The sequence below is a fragment of the Phodopus roborovskii genome, unplaced genomic scaffold, assembly GCF_943737965.1.
Source record: "Phodopus roborovskii unplaced genomic scaffold, PHOROB, whole genome shotgun sequence".
NCBI lineage: Eukaryota > Metazoa > Chordata > Mammalia > Rodentia > Cricetidae > Phodopus > Phodopus roborovskii.
Genome location: NW_026125295.1, coordinates 9,982,866 through 9,999,629, shown reverse-complemented (window position 1 = coordinate 9,999,629; position 16,764 = coordinate 9,982,866). Strand labels below are relative to the sequence as shown.

General features: G+C 43.2%; 1 protein-coding gene across 1 annotated transcript in view; it reads right to left on the bottom strand.

Annotated features, from left to right (window-relative positions):
• Positions 1-16,764, bottom strand: part of Snrk (SNF related kinase) — a 52,193-nt gene that overhangs the window by 24,214 nt on the left and 11,215 nt on the right. Inside the window, exon 2 of the mRNA XM_051202806.1 lies at positions 11,863-12,557. Coding sequence (XP_051058763.1) covers positions 11,863-12,451 — 589 coding nt within the window. The 5' untranslated portion in view covers positions 12,452-12,557. The remainder of the gene's footprint in view (positions 1-11,862; positions 12,558-16,764) is intronic.

Here is a 16,764-nt window from a genome sequence, read left to right as displayed (position 1 = left end):
CTATTCAGGATAATAAGAAAAGCAGGTTATTAGTCATCTATAAAAATCAAATCTGTAGCTATGTTAGATATGTTTTTAAGGTCACACAGATATTTTAGATAGATGGTCTTCAAACACTCCAGAGACCTACAGAATATGGCATTTAAGGAGTTTTAATAACATAACACTTTTCACGACAGTGAGACACATCTGTTCCTGGCACCACCAACTTACTTCAAAACAGGAGGATGGGCATCAAAGAGCCTCCATATGGGGTCTGCTTTTAATGTGGCAAAGTCAGCCACCTGGGAAGAAACTGCCATTGCTTCAACTGCTGACTCTCCAAATTGGACAAAAAGAACACAAAAGAAGGCAACTGCCGGACTTTACCAAGACAAGGTAGGACAGTCCTTCAAAGCTTCCTGCATCGCAGGAAAGTCTATCAGATACTCTAGACCTGCAGGCTCAAGGTGGAAGCCCCGTGTTAAGGGAACCTGGGTGACTGTCCAGGAAGTCAGCGGGCTCTACTGTCTCTGTAGTTTTGGAAGTAGTTTGCTCTGTACTTCCTGTTCACTCAGGAAGTGCAGACATTCACCTGAGTCTCTGAGGGGGTTGAAGACTAGATAATTATAGTTACAGTGGCCTTTGTTACCTAATTCAGGAAAGAAACTCACAAAAGAGATATAAAATGTAGAAGGTTGAGAGACTTAAAAACTTGTTATTTATCTAAGCAATGTTTTATGTCTAAAAAGGTATTTTTAGAAAGGTAATACAAGTTATGATAGAAAGTTGTTTAGGTATAAAAAGTTTGATTCATCAAGATAGAATAGATAATAAGAGTATTTTCTCCAAATCTGGCAAATATTAATGGACTGGACATTGTAATTCTGTAATTACAATTGTAAGCGTGATTCTGACCTGACAGTTGTTCTGACAGTGGGTCTCTGCCCTGCATGGAATCTCAGCTTTGGCTGGTCCCACTGTGCCAACTGAAAACTGATGGGGAATGTCCTGCCTGTAGCTTACTGGTTTAATGAGACACTGATTGGCCACTAGCCAGGCAAGAAGTACAGGTAGGGCTACCAGACAGGGAGAATGCTGGGGGGGGGGGGTTGAGGGAGAGGGGAAGGAGAGAGAGAGGGAGGGAGAGAGAGGGGGAGAGAGAGAGGGAGAGAGGGGGAGAGGGGGGAGAGAGGGAGAAAGAGAGACAGAAGAAGAGAGACAGAGGGAGAGAGGGAGGGAGAGAGAGGGGGAGAGAGAGAGGGAGAGAGGGGGAAGAGGGGGGAGAGGGGGAAGGAGAGGGGAGAGAGAGAGAGAGAGAGAGCGCACACCAGTGGGGAGATGCCGTGTAGCTCTCGGGAAGATAGGATGCTGGGCATTACTCTGGTAAGCTAAAGCCACATGGAGATTAAAACAGATTCATAGAAATGGGTTAATATTTAAGAGAGCTAGACAAAAGAAGCCTAAGCTATCAGCCAAACAGTTTATAATTAATATAAGCCTCTGTGTGTTTATTTGGGTCCAAACGGCTGCGGGACCAGGTGGAACAAAAACTCTGTCTATAGAAAATACATTTACCTGGGCTGACTGCAAGCTGAGACACGTTCTCAGATGAAGCAGAAAGCAAGCCAACACAAGCCCAAAGGTGTGACCTCAATGCTTCCCTACGACAGCCAAGGCCAGTTAGCAAATGATCTTCTGATGGAAAGGCTCCTTTGTGAAGTGTCTGAAAAGCATAAAGTCACTAAGAGCTCCAAACCAAAACGGCAACTTTGGATGTGGGAACTGACACTCAATATGCTTTGCTTACATCACCTGAGCCCGGCTGGACTTGTTGTCAGTCCCCTAGAGAGTAATTACTGCTGAAAAGAAACACAAGAACCCCAGCCTGGCACACGGCGAGGACCCTGCCATCGGGGCTTTCTTCTGTCCACTGAGCTCTCAGCCCACTATGAACCTTAGCAAAGATTTCAAGATCCAGTGAAGAGCTGATGCATATAAACTTAGTTAATGCCAAATGACTTAAAAAGCATACAACAAATGTGTTGAACACCTCCAAGTCTATTACACTGTATGTCCACTGGTTATGGCCTCTTCGGGAACAACCTTGTCTAGAAACTTCAAAAATTTCCTCATCATCTCCTACACAAATCATAGCTATAGTAAACTACAGTAAGGAAAAGGTTGGGGGGGGGGTCAGTGGTTAAGAACACTGGTTGTTCGGTTCAATTCCCAGCATCTGTACTCTAATTCCAGGTTATCCAATGCCCTCTTCCGGTCTCCACAACACTGTACATACATGTACACATACACACAGACAAGGCCCACTGCATTGGCCCCAGGCCTCGGATCTACCCTGGAGAGGGCCTCTACCTCGAAAGCCCCCACACACAGAGCCACAAAGGCTGACATGCTAGCCGTATGCCTGAGTTTCAGGGCTAGCATGATTCTAAGTTAAGTTTTAGGGATATCAGTTTGGGCATTAACTTTATAAAATATAGCATGTATTTGTGTGCATGCGTGCTTGCAGGGATAAACGTACGTGTGGAGGACAGAGGACAGCCTCAGCTGTCCCTCAGGCACCACTCACTCTTTCTATCCCATTTGAGACAGGGCTCTCACTGACCTGGAACTCACCAAGTAGATTAGGCTGGTTTCAGGGATCTGCCTGTGCCTACCTCCTTAGAACACACACTAACATTTAAAATGTGGGTTATGGGGATAGGACTCAGGTCCTCCAATCATCTTACTAAGTAAGTTATCTTCCCAAAATTTGGCTGTGTTTAAAAAAACAACAAAAACAAAGCTCACTAACAAAACCTGGGTAAATCAGTGTTTTAAAAGCCAAAGGTGTATGCAGTGCATGAAATGAAGATGGGAGTGAGAAGGGAAAGCTGGTGAAGCCACACGCTTGGAATGAGAGCTGTGAAGAGGCTCCACCTCTACAGATCACTCGGCATGGCTAACTCAACCCTGCACCTGCTCTTGCTCCACCACAGCCGGCATGGATGGACAAGTGAGCGGCTGACTGCTCAAGGTCATGCTTAGCTACATAGACAAGCCTGAAGCCAGCCTGGGCTATAGGACACTTCATTTCAAAAAACAGATTTGTTCTAACCACTCAATTCTTTGCTTTACAAGCCAATTTTTCTTTGTCAAAAGTTATACATTTCACACATAATCAACAATAGAAAACACAGACCTAATCTTACAATCACATAATCAGAATGCTGAGACAGGATGGTTTTGCACCGGGGGCTGGCCTGGACCACATACCAAGCCCATCTCAACGAAAAAGGGGAGGGAGTCAGTGCTTTGAGCACGTGACCAGAATGAAGATGAGTATATTCTGCACCTACATGCATTCTGAATTAAAATGACAGCTGCCTGCCTGTTCTGAAAACACTTCTGAAGTTCTGGCCTCCTCCCATGTCCACGCTGCTATGGAAGAGAAAGATGGGGTACAGAGGTTATGACCTTTAAACTCTGAACCCCACTGAACTCTTGTGTGCTGAGGTCACAGTATGCTCTGTCAGGACAACATCCAGTTTTACACAGCACTGGGGGTTGAACCTAGGGCCAGTGCTCTACCAACTAAGCTACATTTTTCTTTTTAAACACAAAGACTAATCAACTATGAAATAAATACCAGACCTTTCATTTTTCAGTTTACATTTCTAGTACGTATATGTAAACGACTTTCTGGAAGTTAAATAAAGCTAAAACCGACATGTGGAAAAACGTGAGCAAAGGTCCCAGGCTCACCCTTTCTCCCCATTTTCCCATGGCAGCCAACATGGTAGAAGTTCCCTTGAGGGCAGGTTTTCAAGTGGAGAGCACCTCAGATACTGTTTCTCCCACAGCGAGAGACAACCAGGATCGAAGGCCAAATGTCCCCATGGGACAGCAACCACAGCACAGACAAGACACTCTGTGACTCCAGAGGAGGCACTGAGGCAGCTCCGTCTTGAGGGCTTTTGTGTCACAACTGCAGGAGGTGACAGAGCCTAGAGAATTGGCCATGCAGAGGCCTTCACCTTCAGAGACGTAAGGGCCTCACAGACCTGGTGACACAAGACTATTCTGCTCCAGCAAAGGAACAGGAGATGAGGAAGTCCAGAGACAGACAGCCCAGGCCCAGAGTATGATCAGCAGCAGGGACCACAGCAGATTCCATCAGAACCACCTAACTAACAAAAAGAGGAGTCAGGGAGGGTAGGTGACCAATCCCTAGCGTGGTGCTGACCACTCTCTAGTTCAGGGTGGCCTGTGGTTCACTATGCAGTCTAGGCTAGCCTCCGATTCACAGCACACTGGTCTCAGCTTTCCTAGTCCTAGGGAGTCTAGGCATGGACGAAGTCTCTAAACAATGCCCAGGACCTAACAAATTTTACAAGAAATGGCTCAAACTGTTTCCACATAATTGGTGGTTGCCTGAAACTACAGCTTCAACCCAGATCCAAGAATCCCCTTCCCATGAATCCCTGCCTACAGCAACAGATTACACAGAGACTCAGTGAGATACAGATGGACTGCTTTCCACCCCGTTCCCCATGTGCATGCATGCACACATGCGTGTGCACACACGCACACAGATTCACAACACAGGCCATACTCCATGCATACACAGGTGACAAGTGGTGCTCCCCAGTGAGCAAAACTTTACCTAACTATACAGTAGATCAAAATCAGATGCAGACATTGGCACAGCTCACACAGCTTGCTCAGAATTCAGTGTTTTATCCCATACTTGTGTGCAATTTTGATGCAATTTTATCACAGGCAGACAAAGAAGTCCCTCTCTGCCTTGTGTTGTCAAATTACCCATCATCACCTTTAACCCCTTGCAATCAGAAATATGTCCCTACAATTTTACTTCAAAAGAATTACATTATAGAGTATACCATATTCTGTTATAAGGTGGGGTTTTCATGTTTATTTTTGTTATGAGACAATTCACTTTGTAACTAAAGCTGGCTTAAATTCCTCATCTTCCTGCCTCCCCATCCCTAGTGCTGGAATTGAAGCATACACCTCCTGATCCTTAAAATGGACTCCAGATGAATCTATAGTAGGCATCTTTTATTGTTGCAGGCCCCATGGTATGGGTGGTATACTTTTCCCCACTGGTGGACTTACGGGTCCATGTGAGCATAGCTACTCATTTCTCTGGGGAACACCGCACACCAGGGTGACTACAGGGCTGCATGGTAAGTATGCATCTTGTTTTATAAGAAGCTGCCACACTGGTTTCCTTTTTTCCTTTTTGAGAAAGGGTTTCTCTGTAGCTTTGGAGCCTGTGCTGGAACTCACTCTTGTAGACCAGGCTGGCCTTGAACTCACAGAGATCTGCCTGTCTCTTCCTCTTGAGTGCTGGGATTAAAGATCTGGTTGTATTAGTGATTCCTCCGTAATTCTGGTTAGTGCCTTTTTTCACTTTTAGCTATTCCAGGCCCTCTCTCTCCCTACAGACTTTAGGTATCTCTGTGTGTGCAGAGCTGCAGGGCATCTGCTAGGTGTGCTGACTGAGTCACCATGGACAGGGTGAGCATCTACACTGCACTCAGTCAGAGAGTGGGTGGGGTGTGCTCTTCATTCACTCAATCTCTGATTTTCCATTAGCGTCTCTTCACTCAGTTGCATGGGCTGACACACACACTGTGTACTTCATTACAAATACTACTGTTTTAAATTTTGGCCTCCATGTGTTATTCTATGAAACTGTGGATTTTTATGATTTTAAGTCCTGTGAGATGAATTCATTTATTAGTAAGTTTTCTGTAGACCTCTTGAAATTTCTAGGTAGTTAACCATGTCAGTTATAAGTAGAAGCAGTTTTATTTCTTCCTCCGCACTATGCTTTGGGACACTGTTAGGAATAGCAGTTAGACACGTTTGCCTTGTTTCTGAAGATGGAGCACAGCATCGAACCCTCACAGTTAAAAACCACAATGCTTGGGTCTCTGGCTGAGGTTGTTCCTAGCTATTTCCCAGTTTATGGAGTGTATGTAAAGCCAGTATTGAGATGCATGATGGGGCATAGATTTAGGAAGAATTCTACCTTTTATATATTAATATGCATAAGTACATACATTCATGGAGGATGATCACCATTAAATACAGAGACACAAATATAAGAAATACTGGAGCATAGGCATACACTGGTATTTCCCCCCCAATGCACTACATGCTTAATGTGAAGCTAAACTTTTACATTGATTAATGTGAAGCCATACTTAAAGTAATTTAGATTTCATTCTATTTACTCCATAATTGGTCATAATAATTTAATTCAGACACCAGTTATTTCATCTTTGAGATATTTGTCTATAAAGTAGGAAATATCTAACGAAGAGGTTTTTGCTGTGGGACATTAAGATGTGTTACATTCATTTATGCTGTGGAATATTTAATGATGCAAAGAGGTGTTGCATTCTTTCACATTGCATTTGTTTAATTCTGGGAAGCTGTGTTACTTTCCCTGTCTAAAACACCCGACTGGTCTAATAAAGAGCTGGCATGCAGGTAGAATAAACAGAAGAAGAGGGTTTAGAAGAGGGAGGGGTGAGAGAAAGAGGGGAGGAGGACTCTAGGGGCCAGCCACGCAGCCGGCCACCCAGCCAGCCACAGATTTAAGAAGGAAAGAATGACTATAGAACAAAGAAAGTTAAAAAGCCCAGAGGCAAAATGTAGTTAAAGAGAAATGAGATAATTTAAGTTAGAAAAGCTGGCTATAAAAAAAGCCAAACTAAGACTGGGCATTCACAAGTAAGAAAAACTCTCAGTGCATTTATTTGGGAGCTGGGTGGCAGGACCCCAAAGAGTTAAAAAAGAAAATTCAAATCAAGAAATGGAAAACCCCAGGAAGACTCCAAACAAATCTCAAGAGAGATTTTAAAAAGTCTCAATGCCAATTTTAATTTTAACTTGAAAGTTTTAGAGATACTGAGAAGTCCTAAGCAATGTCAGGGTTCTGCAACTGTAGAAAAGCTGGAAACCTGAGGCCTAAGATATAGTTCTCACAGCTTGGAGTTCTAAAAGAAAGAAAACTTGAAAGCACAGTTTAAAGAACAAGTGCTTTCCTGGCATTGTTCTGGGAAACAAAGAAGCCCCACCCCCACACTCCAGCAGCCACATCCCTCCTCCCCAAACCAACAGAAAGGTATACCACTGCCTGTTCTTCCAAGGGGTAACCCCCTCTGCACTGCCACCCTGTGACCTCCCCACAGTTCTCCCAAGACTTCAACAAGAGATTCCATGGCTTTCATGGACACCATCATTTTTTTTCCTCTACAAGAAGCCTGACACAACTGTGTGGAAGCCCAGAGGTGAGTAAAGCAATGGTTTCCCACATGTGATCTAGTCAGTCCTTGGCCTCACCCCCCCCACACACACACACTCTCTCTCTCACACACACACACACACTCTCTCTCACAGACACACACACTCTCACACACACACATTCACAGACACACACACACATAAACATACTCATACACACTCACACACAGAGATACACATTCACAGACACACTCTCACACACACACAAACATACTCATACACACTCACAGATACACACTCACTCACACACACAGTCCTTGACTTGCAAAAGAGGGACTTTAGCTGGGACCCAATGAAGGAGGAATCCATATCCCATATCCAGCCCACAGGGCTTGCTACACAGCTCCTTTCTAGACAATCACTGGACACAGGAAGGAATTGAACCAAGGGATGCTGCTCTGATTTTTCCGCCTCCCAACTACACAGGAGCCCTAGAAGACCTATGCTCTGGACAGAAGAAGTGGATTGTAGGCATCTAGAAAACATACCAAATCTGCCACACAATAAATAAAAAAATCAAGACTCCCAGCTTAGGTGCACATCCTGCTGTTTTCTATCCACTAGAAGTAGACTACAATACTAAGACAACACATTCACAGGTAAACTACTTGAAAATCTCAGAAACACAGGATGAACAAACAACTAATGTCCCCTCAACCCACAACAAATGAGTGTATGAAGAACTAAGATCACAAAGAAGAATAAACCCCCAGATAAACCCACTTAACGGAATGCTTACAGACAAGTGACACACAGAACCGGTGACAAGAAACAAAACCAGTCTCACACCAGACACCCAGCTGTCACTTTTGTAGAAAAGGATGGCAGAGAACATCTAGAAGTCAGGAGGAAAATTAATGAGAATGTATCACTGTGAATACATTTTAGACAGACAAAGACATAGAGAACCATTCACAACCCTCCATGGGAGGATCATCAAGATAAGGAACAGAAAAACAATTGTCCAAGTGAAGGACAGGGAAGCCAAGACATTTGTAAAAACAAGTAAAAGTAACATTAAACCAAGGGAAGCAACTCAAAATTGCACTACTAAAGTTTCTTAACTGCAGGGGAGGAGAAATAACATAGACAATGAGTAGTAACTCTGGCTGCTAAGAGTAAAAGCCAACAAAAAAAGAAACAAACTGTACATATTGCAAACAACTGGGAAAAGAAACCTGGGTAATCTGAGCCCGGTAATGGCGCACACCTTTAATCTCAACCCTCAGGAGGCAGATGCAAGCGGATCTCTGTGAGTCCGAGGCCAGCCTGGTCTACAAAGCTACACAGAGAAACCCTGACTCAAAATATATTTACAAAAAAAAAAAAAAAAAAAGAAGAAGGAAGAAAGGAAGGAAGAAAGAGAAACCTGAGGAAATATGACATATAAGAGAACAAATTTTAAAAAAATAAATTCAAATATTCCAGCAATAACACAGACTAAATTTACCTCTTTAAAACAGACTCACAGATCATATGCAAAAATAAAAGCTATATATTACTAAACACCAATAATTAAAGTACAGATAAATAATGGAACTGAGGTATAGCTGAATGTCCATACAAACAAGTTGTTTTTATATTACAATATAAAGGAGGGAGAGAAAAAGAAGATACACAATGAATATAATTATATCACCATGGGAAATAAAATTATAATTCAAACTTCACATAGCTTAAATACAACATGCACAAAGCAAAAGCTGGTCATAACAGAACTCACAGATCAGAGTGAGAAACAGCATCATTCCTTTGGGGTTACAAAGGAACAGGTCACACAATGAACAACTTCATGTATAAAACTCTTCATGCACCCACAACACAAATACTTTCATCATGCAGGGAACACTCAAGTCACCACTGAAAAAAAATCACTATGATTTTGAAAAAAAAAATTCAAAATTACTCCCTAAAGCAAAACCCAATTGGATATATTCATTAACTTCAATGAACTAAAATTAGATATTAAAAGCCAATAAGCTAAAAAGCAAACTGTATGCCTTTTGAAATGAAAAAGGAACTCATGTAAAGCACAACAGGAAATCACACACTGAAGACGAACAATAACTCCACAGTGAGATGCTGGGAGCAGCAGAGATTGCAGTAGAGGGAAACACCAGCTTAGAACAAAGGTGTAGTTAATAACTAAACCCAAAATCCGATACCCTGAAGAATAAAATGACAGCAGAGTTAAACCTTAAGGCAAAGAAGCCATGTGCCATAAAGAACTGCATGGAGCCTACATCTTCACCCAGCAACCCCTGCCAATTTCAGTGACAGAGGTTTGCCTATGTTCATTTTGCCAAAACATCACTCATTTTGGCATAGTAGCATGTTAACAAAAAGAAAACTGTTGTTTCATTTGTGAGAGCAATTCTGTATTTATCCCCATCACACTGCACAGGGTCAGTTAAAATCAACACAAATAACAAAGGTAAAGAAATCAACTATGACCCCAACCAGTGCACATTTACCAACACAACTTGGTCAACATTCTCCCAAACACTTTCTCTTTAATGTTTTTCAAGTTTCATTATGCAATATGTAAGACAGAAAAGGGAGGAGGAGGAAAAGAAGGAGGGAGAGAAAAAGAAGATACACAATGAAAATACTAGAGCATCAGGGTAGAAATGCCAAGTACCAAATAGAACAGAAAAACAAGACTTCCTGGAAATAATCTCCATTGTTATATGGAGACTGGTATATGTATCGTCCCTCAACCCAGACCACCACACTGTGCTTTAGACACATGCAGAGTTTGTGCTGTATGTGCTCTTTACCAATCTGCTTTCTGCCCTTACATACACTTAAGGAAATCCATTGCTAGGGCATACCTGATGCATTTTCACCAACTTGCAGAATTCAGTAGGAATATGTACAATTTACTCATCAGTAATGTAATCATGTTCCTGGGGGAGAGGGGGGGTATGCTTGGGCCAGGCATGCATAAGGCTATGTTCCATAGCCTCCCTCCCTCACCTGAGACAGGGTTTGTCTGTGTGCACCTGGCTGTCCTGGAACTCACTCTGTAGACCAGGCTGGCCTTGAACTCACAGAGATCTACCTGCCTCTGCTTTCTGAGTGTGGGATTAAAGGTGTGTGCCACCGGCATCACCAGGCCAGTGTTCTATACCCTGTGTGTGTGTACACATGGGGGTGTGGTACGGGTTGTGTGTGTGCACGTGTGCACACATGTATACACACACACACACACACACTCACACGAGCTACTTGGTTATATGATGTGCATCTTTCTTTACAGGGTATTGCCAAACTGCCTTCTAAATTATGTAACAGTTCCTGACTTTCACAACACTTGACTTGTCTTTAGGTGTGGAAAGCAGGAAGGTGTCTTACATATTTACATCCATGCCTATGTTGTCAACCCCACTTTATTCTCTGATTTAAATGGCTTTACTCAGCAAAATCTTTGGCTCAAATACTCTTAACAAAAGGCTTCAGTGAAACTTGGTTGGTTCTGAAGGCAGAGGCCATCTTTTCCAGAACACAACAGCCTAACAGGAAATTCAGTGTCTCACCATAGTGTTTTATTATGACGTCGACAATCTGACATGAGAGCATGTTGTTGTCGTTGATTATCTCCTGTGTGCAGTTCACACTGCACACTCGAGTCCATGAAGTCTGGTGTCATGTGCATGCAGTGTCAGAACAGACTTCTTGGAGAGTAAATAAAATTTAAAGCTGCCGGCACCTACAGTTCAACAGATCCGTTCAAGTCAGAACAACTACTTGTATGGCCTTCACAACTAATGCAGTCCCAAGGAGACAAAGCTGATCTAACCTGAAAAGCAGCGAGTGCTTCCACCACAGACAGCTAACTCTGCACAAGGGCACAAGGGATGCTGGGGGAGGAGGCAAGGGCGGCTGGGAATGGGAAGGCCGGCTCCTATCCACAGCCCTCACACACAGGCTTGGGCACAGCTCTCCCCTGCCTGCCTTTTGTTTATGCGGCATTGGGGCAAAGTTCCCATCTGAACAATGAGAAAGCAAACAAACGGTAGAAGAAAGCTATCCATTTGACAAACGAGGAAGCAAGCAGAGAAGTCAGTTACTTATTCAAGGTCACAGCTAGCCTGAAGCCAGTTTCTAAGTCTCAATACTGTAGTATTCATGTTTTTACACACACACACACACACACACACAGAGTGTGACATGATTGTTAAAGGACATTTGCAGGAAAGGACAGCCAGGGTCACTGCCAGAAAACAATCTGAGAAGACAGGAAGGAAATTAATTCAGACTTTAAGGAAAAAGCTGCAGTGAGTGCCCTGAGGGGTTCCCTTCCACAACACTCTAATTACCTCTGCTTTAAAAACACTCTCAGACATTTGCCATGTAAGTTTGAGTTTGAAACAACCTGCCTGCTGGTGTAGAAACACACAGTATGCATGAAGCCAAGCTTATGAAGTAAAACACATATCAAAATTCTCTTTGGAATTATTTTCAGTTATAAACACATGAATCAACCACCTAACACCAGCTGGCAGAACGCCAATGGGTAGCCCTGGGTAGGTTACCTACCTACTGCAGGGGCGTCATATTCATCACCAAGCAGGATTTCTGGAGCAGAGTACGCAAGAGATCCACAGCTTGTAGTGAGCTTCTTCCCTGGCTGAAATTTGTTGCTGAAGCCAAAGTCTGTTAACTTCACAAGGCCTTGTTTTTCAAAAAAGACTACATTCTCTGGTTTTAAGTCTCTGTGAACCACATGTAGTTTATGGCAGTAAGATATAGCATGAACTATTTGAGCAAAATACTTCTTGGCCAAGTCTTCATTAAGACCCTCCTCGTGTTTCATTATGTAATCAAACATATCTCCTCCATCTCCAAGTTCTAGAATGAGATATAGTTTGGTCTGGGTGTCTATGACTTCATAGAGACGAACGATGTTTGGGTGCTGCACCAGCTTCATGCACCTCACCTCCTGGAAGAGGTGGCCGGTGGCTAGAGTGTCTAGCTTCGTCTTGTCAATGACTTTCACTGCCACCTTTTCGCCCGTGAAGACATGCCTGGCAAGTTTAACCACTGCAAAATGGCCTCGCCCCAAGGTTTTATCCAGATCATACAATCCAGCAATTTTCCCATCATATCCTCGCTTGAACCCTGCCATGCTGGTGCAACAAGGGGAAAAATACGTAAAGTTCTTGAAGTGGGTCTTCTCATATGAGCGTATCTGCTGGAAATAAAGCCTTCATTATCAGCATAGCAATGGATACCTGTAAAACAAGAGAGACAATCAACACATAGATTTTCTTTCTTCCTAATTTTTATTTGTTTTATTTTGAGAGCCTTAAGTCAGGGTCATCACTAAAAACTTATTTATATATTTAGAGTTTACAATTCAAAATAAAGGTTGAGAAGTTAAGTGCCATATTCCACAAACAAAAAGCAGTAGCTCGTTGCAAGTATTTTTTTGGGATGGGGGAGCATCAGAAATAAACTGACACGTCTGATAAACTATGTTTAAACAATAAATATATTATACAAAAGTAAAATTCCAACAGCCTTTAAAAACATGATGAGAGTTGACAAGGAAGGGGAGAGGCACCTTCACATAGTGAGAAACCCAGCAGCTGTCTCCTGTCATCCAAACACTAGCTGTACTTGCAGGAGGTACATGGAGGGCCCTCAGGCACAGCCTTCTCTTACCTTCTGTCCATGCATCTCCAAGTGATACCGTGTAATCTGTAAGTATCTAGAGGTTCCTAAAGACCATTTTCTCCATCTTCCCAAGTCTACACCAATACTGATACCAAGAGGACAACCAAAACTGCCTTACTACATTTGAAATGCAATTTATTTCCCAAAATGTCTACCAAGCAAGTATCTGCTTCATGGCAACAGGGATTAGATAGTCTGTAGACACAGCAGATACTTAATAAACAGTTCTGGCTGGAGACCACTCACTCGCGCCCATCGCCATGACTTTTCGCACATAAACCACCATGGCTGCTCACTTTCCCAGAGTACACAGGCATGCACTTCTCCAGATCATTTAAGTCTCAAAAAGTGTTTGGTTCTAGAAGCCATATTTCATATCACACTTAAAACCTTCAGCCTAAAAACCTCTAACAAATATGTTCTTATAAATGACCTTGACTCAGGAAAAACAAATATATACAATTATATCATTTGTTGGGCATTGGTGGAGCACACCTTTAATCCCAGCACTTGGGAGGCAGAGGCAGGAGGATCTCTGAGTTCGAGGCCAGCCTGGTCTACTGAGTTAGTTCCAGGACAGGCTCCAAAGCAATACAGAGAAACCCCGTCTGGAAAACCAAACAAACAAACAATTTTAACCAGTTAAAATATCTCACTTTAAATCCCACAAGCTGAACAACAACTCTAAGAAATGAGTACAGAACCCAGAGAAGACTGTGCTGACCTCCCGGGCAAACCGCAGCCTATTAATGTGCACACACTACTTTGGTAAAGCCTTTTCTCATATTCCTAGCTGTGTGCTATAAAAGCAGGCAGGCAGATATGCTACCTGTGCTATTTAATGATGGAGACACACACACACACACACACACACACACACACACACACCCTCAAACTAAAACTTAGGCATACTAGGGCAGTAGTGCACTCAAACACTAGCACCCCATTCCTTTACGCTTCACTGTTATTTCAAAGATCAGAAGAAAAGCCCACACTTACTGAAACCCTACCACAGACATTCATGGAGGTTAGACTGTATTATGTCATTGGAATCTAAGGTCAGATTGTCTCATTTGAAAGCCAAGGAAACTCTACATACAAATGACAGGTTAGGTATTAAAGCTAAAATTCAGCCTAACTCAGATTTCAAGGCCTACACTGGATCAGTCCCAAAGTCTAGCACTGGAGAGGTACTCTGCCACTGAGCTACATTTTCAACCTTCAAGGCCCTCTCTTGACAAATCTGACCAGTGAGTAACGTTATACTTGGGATGCTGAAACTGTAAGTTTTAATGCATCTATGGAAACGATGCATGGAATCATTATCATAGAAACATTGACTCCAATATTACCCAAATCACTTAGTTAGAGCCACCTCAGAAATCCACATACAATAAACTTAATAGGCCAACAGTAACGTTCACTACCATGTTTCATATTTTAGAAGCCACTGTGTTCATTCAGCACTACCATTCTGAATGAGTACTACACACCGGTCACACAACAAGTTCTGTACTATCCCAGTTTTCACATCTCCCTGTGGACACACACAAGGGGAGGGGGAACTGAGCAAGAGACAGGCACACCCACACAAAATAAAACATTATTTATGTATATAGTCTACTTATAAGAGTGTTCTGCCTGCATGATGCCTGCAGGCCAGAAGAGGGCACCAGATCTCATTATAGATCCTTGTGAGCCACCATGTGGTTGTTGGGAATTGAACTCCAGTCCTCTGGAAGAGTAGCCAGTGCTCTTAACTGCTGAGCCATCTCTCCAGCCCATAAAATCTTTAAAAAAACAAAAAACACTAATATATAAGAAAGTGTCAGGAAAAAGAGCCAATTTCCTCTGTCCTCTGCATTACCCTGGCTCATCTGGACTATGATCTCAATGGCCAGTATATATTGGGAAATCTAAACTGAAGTGTCTCTGCACATGGACAGCAGGTCCCACCGCAACTTTAACTCTTATTTATTAGGCCATAGACTCTGTCTAACCTCAATTAACTCTAGGTTCAGTGGTTCCTACCGTCTATGTGTGTGCTTCATAGTCTTGCAATGTCACCTTTCACCTTCAAACACCTTTATTCTTTTCCTCTATTATTTTTGTTTAGATGTATTTCTGGAAAGTGGCAAATAGACCAGACTAGATAAATCAATCGGAGGACATTTTACACCTGGGACAGAGGAAATGGCTGAGTGTATACAGTGTTTGCACATTCCCCAGCACCCATAGAAGAGCTGACCATGGTGGCTCATATCTGTAACCCAGCATGCAAAGGCTGGGGAGGGGGTGGGCACAACCAGTGGATCCCTGAGCTCATGCTCACTGGCCAGGCAGCCTAGCCAGACCAATGAGCTTCAGGCCCGGAGAGAGACTGTGTCTCAGAACATCGTAAGGTGCAGAGCCAGTGAGATGGCTCAGGGGTAAAGAAAGGTCCTTGCTTGACAACCTGAGTTCTATCTTTAGAACCCACATGATAAAAATAAAGAACAGACTTCCAGAAATTGTCCTCTGACCTTCACAAGAGACAGCTGTGGAAAGCGCGTGAACACACACACACACACACGCGCGCGCGTGCGTGCGCACGTGAACACACACACACACAGAATAAGTAAGTAAATAAGTAAGTAAATGTTTAAATTTGGGGGGGATCAGGTGGATAATAACCAAGGAAGACACTAATGATGACCTCTGGCCTTCACACATGCATACAGTGAACATGTGCCAGGCACCATGGCAGTGCTGAGAAGTAGCTGTGAGAGGGTTACGTGAGTCTGTAATGGCTCCAGAACATACTTTGCAAACTGCATGCCAAATTACTGTTACCACTATTTGTTAGTTATTTCCTTCTCCTAAAGGAAAATGTAGAAGATAATTTTGGTGTATTCTATTTGTTTCAATTTTGCTAAAAATAAAACTATGTATTCTAGGACAGGACAAACCCAAAACCCGCAAATCTGTCCACAGTCACCCAGTCTATTAGTCTCTTTCTCCCTGCTATTCATTACCCTTTCCCTCCTACTCCCAGAGGCTGAAGCTCACGCTAGGCAAGTTCTCTGTCACTAAGTCCCAGCCCCAGTCCCAGGCCTGACTCCTAGCCCCAGCTCCAGCTTGAATCACAGCTCTAAGGAAATAGTGGCAATGGACATCAAGAACACTGGTCATTTCTAAAGGCTCCTGGGTAGAAGGTCCCAAATCTGCATCTGCCGGATCCTGACTGTGCACTTGCAAAGTAGGTACAACAAAGCTCAACCACTCATCCGAGTCCTCTCTAAGTATTTGCTTCCCCTGCCCCATTATTTGATTCAGTATCATTTTGTAGTCCAGGCTGGCCTCCACTCAAGATCCTCCTGCCTCAGCCTCAGCCTCCCACATGACAAGGTTATAGGGCTACATCATCACGTCATCTTGAAGTACTAGACTCCTCAGGCAAATCTGTAAAGCACAGGAAGGAAAGCTTTCACTTCAAGAGTAGCAATGAATGCTAGCAATACTGTCACTGGTTTCACACTCACCTTTGTTCTAGGAGTGTGATTTCAATTATGAAAAAATTCAAATTTAATATATAGTGAGATATTCACCTTGTCCACACCTGCGGCATAGACTACGCCCATTGGGGGTGGAGACAGGGCCGAATGTGACCTGGGGGAACTAAGGCTGAGGAGGGGGCTCAGAGAGCTCTCTTGCTTGCAGCATGGGGACAGAAGTACATCCGGAGGCATCCTTGGGACCAGAAACCTGCTGGTGTTCATCTGT